Source organism: Heterodontus francisci, chromosome 7 (genome assembly GCF_036365525.1).
Source record: "Heterodontus francisci isolate sHetFra1 chromosome 7, sHetFra1.hap1, whole genome shotgun sequence".
Lineage (NCBI taxonomy): Eukaryota > Metazoa > Chordata > Chondrichthyes > Heterodontiformes > Heterodontidae > Heterodontus > Heterodontus francisci.
In genome coordinates, this window is record NC_090377.1 from 52,505,036 (window position 1) to 52,517,992 (window position 12,957).

General features: G+C 41.8%; 1 protein-coding gene across 1 annotated transcript in view; it reads right to left on the bottom strand.

Moving 5' to 3' along the window:
• nostrin (nitric oxide synthase trafficking) overlaps positions 1-12,957 on the bottom strand; it is a 52,994-nt gene that overhangs the window by 2,714 nt on the left and 37,323 nt on the right. Inside the window, exons 14-15 of the mRNA XM_068035181.1 lie at positions 2,078-2,312; positions 45-131 (exon numbers count right to left, since the gene is read on the bottom strand). Of these exons, the coding sequence (XP_067891282.1) occupies positions 45-131; positions 2,078-2,312 (322 nt within the window). The remainder of the gene's footprint in view (positions 1-44; positions 132-2,077; positions 2,313-12,957) is intronic.

Genomic DNA, 12,957 nt, shown 5'->3' on the forward strand with positions numbered 1-12,957 from the left:
AAACCTGTGAATCCCAGCCATATACCAGTGATGAGAGTCCTTACCTTGCTGCATGTTAAGTTCATCATCTCTGGCAGCCTGATAATCATAAAGAGCTTTACATGTTCCAATCTCTTGAATAGGATCGGTTACTGCAGAATGAAAAAAATATCTTCAATGTTTTTTGAAATACATTTATATGGCATACTGAATAAATATTTCTTTGGTCTACAAAACTACTTGTTTAAATGTTGTCATGTCTTGACCAGGTATCACACAATCAGTGGAAATTTTTGCGATCAAAAAGGTCTCAAATTTAGCATGGGGCTTATGAGAAAATCACAGGTAGTGCACCTGTGATTTTCTGTTAAGTTGTCTCTTTTCAAGGCCCTTTTGATGGTGTTGAGTCTCAGAAAATTCCACCCAGGATGAATCTTTGGGGGTGAAATTGGTCTTTATGAGCACTTTTGTGCTGCTGACAGTGAATTGGCAGCCTGTTTTCAATGGCACTCTAATTTCTTTTTCATTGACTGCAAATTTGCCATAAGTACATTTCATGCGACTGGTGAAGACCAGTTTCACCCCCTTCACCTCTACAAATGAGGCTGATGATAAACAGGAAAACAGCACACATCAGGGCTGTGATGATATCTTAAACTGCAAGCTACTTTGGAACATATTTCTGAGTGTGTGATTCTGCTGATTGTTGCTTTCCTTTTCTTTTACCCTGACAATGGAGTTACGGTAGGCAGGATCCTTTGACTGGACATGTGAATTGAAAAGCTGTGAAATTTACATTTATTTTACTGACCTATACAGAGGAATATCACAGTTACCACATCTAATGAATATGTTCATAAATGAGATGTTGAGGTAAGTGATGAAATTATAAATTACCTCCGGTTACTCTATACATGGAAACATTTTATTTATAACTCACTACCCGTTAACTTATTTCACTACAGCTGATAAAATTTTCTTAATGATGTCATAACATTTTCTTTTATAAGTAAGTTTAACTATTTTCAATCTGCTTCCAAATGTATTGAAATTGCTTTATAAAAATGCAGTACTCTTAGAACATGAGTAGATTTCTATCTGAACTCCAGTTTCCCCACACTTATCACCATATACCTTGATTCCCTTAGTATCTAAAGATCTATTGATCTCTGTTTTGAGTATGCTTAATGACTGAGCATCTATTGCTTTCTGAGGTAGAGCATTCCAAAGATTTATAACCTTTTGAGTGAGGAAATTTCTCCTCATCCTAGTCCTAAATTCTCCAGAGGAAACATCCTGTAGAATAAAACAATGTACAAAGGATTGACATATGGGAATTTGTGACTTCTTTCTTAAGTTCTCACCCATGAGTAGACCATATACCCCACTGGTCCTATTGTGTCTCCTCTATTTAATTACAATCTCAAGTGAGATGCTGTGCCTTCACTAGATGTCCTCTTTTAGGTCAATAAATAGGCTACCTTCAAAAATAATCTTCCTGTCCTGTTCTTTTGAATAAAGGGAAATGTTTTAGAAATTCTTTTGAGTTATCATGCTGTCGCATTGTTGATTTTGCACAGATTTAAGGTGATTGGTAGAAGGATTAGAGGGGACATGAGGAAAAACTTTTTCACCCAGAGAGTGGTGGGTGTCTGGAATTCACTGCCAGGAACAGTGGTGGAGGCAGAAGCCCTCAATTCTTTTAAAAGGTACCTGGGCATGCACCTGAAGTGTTGTAACCTGCAAGGCTATGGACGAGGTGCTGGAAGGTGGGATTAGATTGGGTGGCTAGTTTGTTCAGCCGGCATGGACACAATGGGCTGCCATAATTTTTCTATGGTTTCAAACACAAGGTATATTTGAACAACCATAAGCATATAGTAAAAGCTTCAGAAAGACATGAAAATACAAAACCAATGCCCTGTAACAAAAGCAAAAAAGGACTGTTGAGAACCAAAATTAATTTTAATAGATTTAATCTGCTTAAATTGTATTTCTCCCTGCTTCAGAATTTACTTCTTGTCCAAGGTTTCAGCAACAATCACTTTTCGGATAAAATCCATCGTAAACGTCTCAGAATCTAAATTATGTTGTTCACCTAAATTCCCATAGCCAGCTGAGCTTGCGTCTGCCTCTGATCGCTCCACTCTCACATCTGAATGATTTGAATTAGTTGTATGATTACTGTATATGGGTTCAGGTATCTGCTGGGGGCTGTTTCCATGGTGATCTCTTCTGCTATCTGTAGACACAGAGTTTGTCGAGCTTCTGTGTTGGTGCACATTTTTCATTTTCACAGGGCGTGATACCTGCACCAAACTGTGATGATGTTCCTGTCAAATTGAAAGTTAATTATATATGATTTAAAGTTATTCAAAATCAACTGAGTAGCTTTGTGTGTGAAATGTCACATGCTGTCAGTTATTACACAGTCAAATACTCTTTAGTGGGATTGCTTGTGGATAAAAGCCACCATTCCCTCAAATGCTTTGATTTGATAAAGAAATTATGATGCTTAAAGTTCCCTACTCAAAAGGTACTGTTTTATACTGCAAAGGTGGTCCCCATGACTGGTGTCTGAGCCAGAAGGAATCTTTGCAACTTCAGCAGATCTTGGACATCATTGTCAGGTAACTATAACTTCATGAAAGTAACTGTCTCCCCAGAAATGTAACAACGTTGTGTTGATAAGATTCTGACGTGTCCGTTACCATCCCATCTCTGCAGAAAGTTTTTAAATTATTCTGTTTCTCTTCATTAATAAGTTGCTATAAGCCCTTTTCTGTGATGCTTCAATATCTTTGTTGTATCACATTGAACAGCAATAAAAACATAAGAAATAGGAGCAGGAGTGGACCATATGACTCTTCGAACCTGCTCCACCATTCAGAATAATCGTGGCTGATCTTGGGCTTCAACTCTACTTTCCCACCTGCTCCCCATATCTGTTGATCCTCAGAGACCAAAAATCTACCTATCCCAGCCTTAAATATATTTAACGATGCTGCATCCACTACCCTCTGGGGTAGAGAATTCCAAAGATTCACAACCCTTTGTAGTAATTTCTCCTTATTTCAGTCCTAAAAGATAGTCCCCTTATCCTGAGACTGCTCCGTGTTTTAGATTCTCCAGCCAGCGGACACAACCTCTCAGTGTCTACCCTGTCAAGCCCCTTCAGAATCTTCTAAGTTTCAATGAGATCATCTCTCATTCTTCTAAACACCAGAGAATATAGACCCAATTTAGTCAGCCTCTCAACATGGGGCAACCCTGTCATTCCAGGGACCATCTAATGCATTTTCGCCGTACTGCCTCCAATGCAAATATATCCTTCCTTAAAAATTGAGACCAAAACTGCAACACAGTATTCCAGGTGTGATCTCACCAAAGCCCTGTATAATTCTAGCAAGACTTCTTCATTCTTGTACTCCAATCCCCTTGCAATAAAGGCCAATATGCCATTTGCCTTCCTAATTGCTTGCTGTACCTAAGTGCCAATTTTGTGTTCCTTCTACAAACACAAGTCTCTCTGAACATCAACATTTACAAGTTTCGCAGCTTTTAAAAAATATTCTGCTCTCCTTATGACCAAAGTGAATAACCTCACATTTCCCCACATCTGCCACCTTGTTGCCCACTCACTTAACCTGTCTATATCTCTTTGCAGCCTCTCTGTGTCCTCCTCACAGCTTGCATTGCACCTAGTTTAGATACATTACTCTCTCTCTTCATCTAAGACATTTATATAGATTGTAATTAGCTGAGGCCCCAGTACTGATCCTTGCTGCAATCCGCTATTTACAGCCTGCCAACTTGAAAATGCCCTATTTATACCTACTTTTTGCTTCTTGACGGTTAACCAATCCTCTGTCCATGCCAATATATTATCCCCAACTCCATGAGCCCTTATTTTGCCTATTAACCTTTTGTGTGGCACCTTATCAAATGCCTTTTAGAAATCCAGGTATACTGCATCTACAGGTTCCTTTATCTGCCCTACTAGCTGCATTCTCAAAAAACTCCAATAAATTTGTCAAACATATTTTCCTGTCGTAAAACCATGTTGACTTCGCCTGATCTATGATTTTCTAAGTGCATTGTTAAAACTTCTGTCACACGTACCAGAAGTGCGACGACGAAAAATTATGGACAAAAACTGAAGAGTTATGAAAAATGACTTTGTCTTTTAATAAATTGACCTTTCTTTTAAAAAGTAAACAATGTGCTCCAGAATGGCTGCTGAAGGAAAAGGACTTGGCCTTTGTATATTCAAACTGTCTGACAGGGACAAAAGACTTGCTGAGTGCTGCTCGAATGCGCAGAGTGTGAATAAGGGAGTTTGGCAAGTGAAGGCGTTTTAAGAGTTAATCTCTCTAGTCTAGTTTTTGTTTAAATTTAGCAATTAACTAAAATTACTGTTTAAGTTAGGAGGCAAGTTAAGTTTCTTACAGTTTTAAACAGGGATATACTTCAATAGAGTGGCGGCGGGAAGGAGAGTGGGACGAGTGAGCAGTGTAAAACAGTGGCAGTGGGAAGCGGAGAGAGAGAGAGCGCGAGCGAGACCAGCGAGCAGTGTAAAAGAGCTAGCTAGTCTAGGCCACCAGAGCGTTCTGAGGAGGAAAAAAAAAATCGAAGTGTGACGTCACAGTAGAACAGGTAGTTAATTGGTTGGTGAGTTTATTGTTTATCTTTCAAAGCTCAGGTAATTTTAATAATAAGGTTTTATTTACTAATACTAGTAAAGCATAACAGATTGGCTCTGGTGAATATTTCATATTAATTAATTAAATAAATAGTTACTTGAAATACAATCAGGATGGCAAGGCAGGTTGAGTTGCAGCTGCAGTATGTGGGAGCTGGTGGATGTCAGTGTGATCTAGAGCAAACATGTCTGCAGTAAGCATCTGCAGCTCGAAAAGCTTCAGCTCTGAGCCAGTGAGCTCGAGGCTGGGCTACAGACACTGCGATGCATCAGGGAGGGGGAAACATATTGTTCCAGGAGGTAGCCACACCCCAAAGGATAGGGTCTTCTGATTTGTTCAGTGGTCAGGGACAGGAGGATGTGACGGCAAGTAAAGGGGATTGAGAAGGCAGAAGTGGAGCAGGCTCAGCCCTTGCAGTTGTCCAACAGGTTTGAGGTTCTTTCAGCTTGTATGGATGGGAGCGAGGGCTGCAGGGTGGATGAGCAAACTGAACGTGGTAAAAGAAATCATTCAAGCAGAGGGAGTAAATAGGAATGTAGTGGTAGTAGGGGACAGTATAGTTAGGGGGATAGACACTGTTCCCTGCAGCTAAGAGCGAGAGCCAGAAGGCTGTGATATCTGCCCATGCCAAGGTTGGGGACTTCTGCTCTTGGCTGGACAGGAACTTGGAGTGGGAGGATCTAGTTGTGGTCCATGTGGGTACCAATGACATAGATAGGGCTAGGAAAGAGGTTCTGCATAGGGAGTATGAGGAGCTAGGGGCTAAATTAAAAAGCAAAACCTCTAAGGTAATAATCTCCAGGTGTTTACCTGACCCACGAGCAAACTGGCGTTGGGTAAGTGAGATTACGCAGTTAAACATGTGGTTCAAAGATTGGTATGGGAAAAATGGGTTTCGATTCATGGGGCATTGGCACCAGTACTGGGAAAATGGGGACTGTACTGTTGGGACAGTCCACACATGAACAGTCTGGGAGCAATGTTCTGGTGAGTCGTATAACTCTGGCAGTAGAGAGGGCTTTAAACCAAATAGTTGGGGCGAGGGATCAAGTGAGGGAAGATTTGATAATTTAAGGAGAGAGGCAAAGGCAAGAGAGCAAGATAGCAATAAGGATAATGATAATCAGGGTGTGACAGGAAAGGAAACAGAGCATTAAACAAGAAATTATTGGAGCTTGGAACAAAGGCAATGTAATAATTGTAGGGGATTTAATCTTCATATGAACTGGGACAATGAAATTGGTAGGAGTGGTCTAAAAGATGAGTTCGTAGAATGTTTTCGGGACAGTTACTTGGAGCAATACATTGTGGAGCCAACTAGGGATAAAGTTATCTTATATCTAGAATTGTGTATTGAAGCAGGGTTAATAAGTAATGTCATAGTAAAAGATCCACTGGGAAATCGTGATCATACCACCATTGAATTCCATGTTAAGTTTGAAAGTGACATGCTCCAATCACAAACAAGAATCTTAAACTTAAATAAAGCCAATTATGTAGGCATGAGGGGAGAACTGGCTAAGGTAAATTGGGTAAATAGACTAAAAGGAATGATGGTAAATGAACAGTGGGAAACCTGTAAAGAAACAATTCAAAATATTCAACAAAAATACATTCCTTTGAAAAACAAAAACTCAGCCAGATAGACCCATCCCTGGCTCACTCAGGAAGTTAAGGATAGTACTAGACTAAAAGAAAAGGCTTACAATGTTGCAAGAATAGCAAGTCTGAGGATTGGAAGTGTTTTAGAAACCAGCAAAGGGCCACCAAACAATTGATTAAAAAATGAATAAACAGAATGAGAGTAAACTAGCCAGTAACATAAAAACAGACTGTAAGAGCTTTTATAGGTATATCAAAAGGAAGAGTAACTAAAGTAAACGTTGGTCCCTTGGAAATTATCATGGGGAATGAGGAAATGGCAGAGGCATTGAACAAATATTTTGTGTCTGTCCTCACGGTAGAAGACATAAGTTCCATACTCGAAATAGACAGTAACCTAGGGGCTAAAAAGAGTGAGGAAATTAAGGAAATTCATATCAGCAGATAAAAAGTATTGGAGAAACTTAAGGGACTAAAATCTGACAAATCTCCAGGACCTAATGGCCTACATCCTAGGGTTCTAAAAGAGATAGCTGTAGACCTAGTGGATGCACTAGTTATGATTTTCCAAAATTCCTTAGGATTCATGAACAGTCCCATTAGATTGGACATTGGCAAATGTTACCCCGCTTTTCAAGAAAGGAGGGAGAGAGAAAACACAGAACTACAGACCAGTTAGTCTAACATCAGTTGTTGGAAAATGCTGGAATATACTATGAAGGAAGTCTTAACGATGCATTTAGAAAAGTACAGTATGATTAGAACAAGTCAATATAGTTTTACTAAAGGGAAATCCTATTTGACAAATTTATTAGAATGTTTTGAGGATGTAACTAGTAGGGTAGATAAAAGGGGAACCAGTAGATGTGGTATAGCTGGATTTCCAAAAGGTATTTGATAGGGTGCCACACAAAAGGTTAATTGGCAAGATAAGGGCTCATGGAGTTGGGGTAATATATTAGCATGGATAGATGATTGGTTAACAGACAGGAATCAATGGGTGGCATAAACAGGGCATTTTCAATTTGGCAGGCAGTAAATAGTGGTCTGCCACAAGGATCAGTGCTGGGGCCTCAGCTATTTACTATCTATATTTATGACTTAGATGAAGAGACAGAGAGTAATGTTTCTAAGTTTGCTGATGATACAAATGTAGGTGAAAAGATAAGCTGTGGGGAGGACAGAGAGGGACTGCAAAGAAATATAGACAGGTTAATGTTTTTTTATTCATTCATTCATTGGATGTGGACATCACTGGCTAGGCCTGCATTTATTGCCCATCTTTAATTGTCCTCGAGAAGGTGGTGGTGAGCTACCTTCTTGAACTGCTACAGTCCATGTGGGGTAGGTACACCAACAGTGCTGTTAGGAAGGGAGTTCCAGGATTTTGACCCAATGACAGTGAAGGAACAGCGATATAGTTGCAAGTCAGGATGATGGGTGGCTTGGAGGAGAACCTGCAGGTGGTGGTGTTCCCATGCATCTGCTGCCCTTGTCCTTCTAGGTGGTAGAGGTCGCAGGTTTGGAAGGTGCGATCGAAAGAGCCTCGGTGTGTTGCTGCAGTGCATCTTGTAGATGGTATACACTGCCACTGCAGGACAGTGGTGGAAGGAGTGAATACTGAAGGTGGTAGATGGACTCCTGTGTCCTGGATGGTGTCAAGCTTCTTGAGTGTTGTTGGTGCTGTACCCATCCAGGCAAGTGGAGAGTATTCCATCACACTCCTGACTTGTGCCTTGTAGATGGTGGACAGGTTTTGGGGAGACAGGAGATGAGTTAGTTGCCACAGAATTCCCAGCCTCTGACCTGCTCTTGTAGCCACAGCATTGATGTGGCTGGTCCATTTCAGTTTCTGGTCAATGGTGACCCCCAGGATGTTGATAGTGGGGGATTCAGCGATGGTAGTGCCATTGAATGTCAAGGGGAGATGGTTAAATTCTCTCTTTTTTCAGATGGTCATTGCCTGGCACTTCTGTGGAGCGAATGTTACTTGCCACTTATCAGCCCAAGCCTGGATGTTGTCCAGATCTGGCTGCATATGGACATGGGCAACAAGATGGCAAATGGAGTACAATGTAGGGAAGTGTGAAGTTATACATTTAAAGCAGAATATTTTTTTTTTTAAAAGGTGTGCAACTTGTATGTGTCGATGTTCAAAGAGACTTGGGTGTGCTTGTTCGAGGAACACAAAGTTAACATGAAGGTACAACAGCAATTAGGAAGGCAAATGGCATGTTGGCCTTTATTGCAAGTATTGCAGTACAGCTACAAGGAAGTATTGCTATAATTGTACAGGATTTTGGTGAGACCACAGCTGGAATGCTGTGTGAAGTTTTGTTCTCCACATTTAAGAAAGGATATACTTGCATTGGAGGCAGTGCAGCAAAGGTTCACTAGATTAGTCCCTAGGATGAGGGGGTTGTCCTATGATGAGAGACTAAGTAAATTGGGTCTATATTCTCTGGAGTTTAGAAGAATGAGAGGTGGGCTGGAATTTTTCCCTTGGCGGATGGGAGCCGTCCACGGACTGAAAAGTTGGTGACAAACCCGCCTCCACCTGGCCTGGAGCTCCGGACCGCATTTTGCGGTTCTCAGGCCTTTAATTGGTCTGAGGCGGGACTTCCACCTCATTGAGGCAGGAAGTTCTGCCTAATGGAGCTGCCGACCAATCAGAAGGCCGGCAGCTCTCTGTCCCAGCAGTGCCACTGAGAGCGGTCACTGTAGGGGACTGCAACCCAGCTGAAGATGGAAGGTGGCAGGGAGCCTGGAGAACAGGTATGTTTTTGGGGCCTTGCCGGGGGCAATCCGTCAGGTCTCGGTGAGGTAAGGTTGGTCGATTGGGGGGAGGGGGTTGCGTGTTGAGCGTTGGGGTTTCGGGGGTAGCTCTCCGGGCACAGGGTGCCTGATCAGGAGTGCCCCCTTCCAGGCCATGAGAAAGCCGCCTAGTTTTGTCAGGTGGCTTTTCTCGGGCCTGGGATGCCTGCCAGCCAATGGTAAAATCCCTGTGGCAGCAGGTGGAGGCCCTTAAGTGGCCGTTAACTGGCCATTTTAGAGCCTTGATTGGCCTGGGGCGGGCAAGCCGTTTTTCGCCGATCATTTAGGACTGAGATGAGGAGAAATCTTTGGAATTTTCTAGCCCAGAGGGTTGTAGATACTCCATCGTTGAATACATTTTAGACTGCGATAGACAGATTTTTGGTCTCTCAGGGAATCATGGGGTATGGCGAGCAGGTGGGAAAATGCAGTTGAATCCTAAGATCAGCCATGATCATTTTGAATGGCGGAGCAGGCTTGATGGGCCATATAGTCTACTCCTGCTCCTATTTCTTATGGTCTTGAAAATCTTCAAAGCTAAGAGGTGTCAATTGCAACCATCCTATACCCATTCTAAAATATACCACAGTTGAATGGGTTCTTCAGAAACAAAGAAGGTGTGAAGTGGAAACATCATAACTGGATTATTCTCATTCTGAACCCATCAAGAGACCCTTTCAAATTGAATGGGTTCTTCTGAAACAAAGATGATGTGAAGTAGCCACATCCTTGGCCATTGTGCGATCACCATGGAGGAGGAGACCAAAGCATCTGATACCAGGAGGCGAGATGTAATACACCTTTACCTTAAAAGGGAGCCTAGAGAGAGAGAGAGAGACCCAGAAACCAGCATCCAAGAGCTTGTTTTCCAACAAACCAGAAGGGACATGCCCTGCTGTAGAATTCTACACCTACATTTTATGCAGCAGTGAATTTGAAGTGATCTACTGTCTCCAACTGCACTTTCAATCGAAAGAGAAATCTACAAACACCTCAGGCCTGCAACCAACAAGAACTTGACTTTCAAGAGAATTCAACAGGCTTACCATGATTCCCCCCACCCCCCCCCCCCCACCCCACCCCACCCCAATTATAACCACTTACCCCTTTTATTTCCTCTCTATCTCTCTTTTCCTCTGTGTGTGCACGAATGCGTGAGTGGATGAGGATGCAACAATTTCGAGTTAAGGCGTATTGATCAACAAACAATTGATTTTCTGTTTTAAACCTACAAGAAAACCTGTCGCTGTCTATTTGACAAATAAAACACCAAGGGTTTAAACCGTAATAACAAAACATAGTTGCCGCAGGCAGGTGTGAGTTGAATAGTGGTAACTACTCAAATCTCACTATGTGGCCGTAACACTTCCTTAATAATAGATTCCAGCACTTTCCTGACGACTGACATCAGCTTACTGGCCTGTAGTTCCCTGTTTTCTTTCTCCTTCCTTTCTTAAACAGTGGTGTTATATTTGTTAACCTCAAGTCTGTTGGGACTGTTTCACAATCCAGGCAATTTTGGAAAATCATAGCCAGCACATCCACTATTTCTGCAGCTATCTCTTTCAGAACCCTAGGACGTAGGCCATCAGGTCCTGGAGATTTGTTGGATTTTAGTCCTTTAATTTTCTCCAATACTTTTTTTTGCTGATATTCCTAGTCAGAGGCTAGGAATTCTGCAGTGAGTAACTCACCTCCTGACTCCCCAAAGTGTGTCCACCATCTACAAGGCACAAGTCAGAAGCATGATGGAATACTCTCCACTTGCCTGGATGGGTGTAGCTCCAACAACACTCAAGAATCTGGATACCATCCAAGACAAAGCAGCCCGCTTGATTGTCACCCCATTCACAACATTCACTCCCTCCACCACCGATGCACAGTGGCAGCAATGTGTACCATATACAAGATGCACTGCAGCAATGCACCAAGTCTCCTTAGACAGCACCTTCCAAATCTGTGACCTCTACCACCCAGAAGGACAAGAGCAGCAGATGCATGGGACCACCACCACCTGCAAGTTCTCCTCCAAGCCACACACCATCCTGACTTGGAACTATATCGCCATTCCTTCACTGTTGCTGGGTCAAAATCCTGCAACTCCCTTCCTAACAGCAGTGTGGGTTTACCTACCCCACATGGACTGCAGCGGTTCAAGAAGGCAGCTCACCACCACCTTCTTGAGGGCAATTAGGGATGGGCAAATAATGCTGGCCTAGCCAGTGACTCCCACATTCCAAGAATGAACAATAAACAAAAACATTAATTATCTCACTCTCTGAAGCCCCTAGGTTCCCTCTATTTATGATATGCAATTTTTGACTTCTATTGTGAAGACAGACACAAAATATTTGTTCAATGTCCTCATTCCCCATAATAATTTCTCCTGTCTCTGCTTCTAAGGGACCAACGTTTACTTTGGCTACTCTTTCTTTTTATGTACCTGTAAAAGCTCTTACGATCTGTTTTAATATTCCTAGCTAGTTCGCTCTCGTATTCCATTTTCTTCCCTTTTTTATCAACTTTTTGGTGGCCCTTTGCTGGTTTCTAAAACGTTCCCAATCCTCAGACTTGCTACTATTCTTTGCAACATTATAACCCTCTTCTTTTAATTTAATACTATCCTTAACTTCCAGAGTAAGCCACAGATGGATCTTTCTTGCTCAGTTTTTTTTTTAATGAAATATATTTTTGTTAGCAGTTGGCAGGAAAAAAGACAGAAGCTCAAGGGGAGAGCCAACTGCGAAACAGCCCTGACAACCAATTTTATCTGCAGCAGCTGTGGAAGAGTCTGTCACTCTAGTATTGGCCTTTATAACCACTCCAGGCGCTGCTCCACAAACCACTGACCACCTGCAGGCGCTTACCCATTGTCTCCCGAGACAAGGAGGCCAAAGAAGAAGAAGGTATTTTTGTTGAACATTTTGAATAGTTTCTTTAAATGTTTCCTGATGTTTATTTACTGCCATATCTTTTAGTCTACTTACCCTTCTTGTTTGTGATTGGAGTATAATTGCTTTCAAACTAAACATGGCATTCAATTGTATTATGATCACTATTTCCCAGTGGATCTTTACTATGAGATTACCAACTAACCCTGCCTCAGTACACAATACTAGCTTTATCCCTAGTTGGTTCCACAGTGCATTGCTCAAGGAAACGGTCATGAAAACACTCCACAAATTCATTTTCTAGACCACCCTTGCCAATATGATTGGTCCGGTCTATATGAAGATTAAAGTCACCCACAATTATTACATTGCCTTTGTTACAAGCTCCAATAATTTCTTGCTTAATGCCCTGTCCAACAGTATATCTACTGTTAGGATGCCTTTAAACTACTCCCACCAGCACTTTGACTTTTGCTATTCCTAATCTTCACCCTTACTGATTCTACTTAATGGTCTTCTGAGCCAAGATCCTTTCTCACTCATGCCCTTCTGTCATCCTTAAGTATCAGGGCTCCCCTTCTGCTTTGCCATTTGGTCTGTCTTTTCAAAATATTGTGTACCTTGGAATATTTATTTTCCAACCTTGATCACCATGTAACCATGTCTCTGTAATGGTGATTAGATCTAAACCATTTATTTCTAATTGTGCCACTAGTTCATCGAACTTATTGCAGATGCTTCTTGCATTAAGATGAAGAACCTTTAATTTCATTTTTTTAAACTGCTATTGCCTGCATAGACCTTACTTGTTAATGCACAATTACTGTTAAACTCTGCCACTTCCTGTCTCACTCTGCTTGTCTTTACCTATATCACTAGCCTGTTCTATTGCCTCGACTTTTCTCTTTGGAGTTCTAAATCTCCTTTCACGTGATCCCTCCCCCCACCTTTTAAGTTTAAAGCCTTAT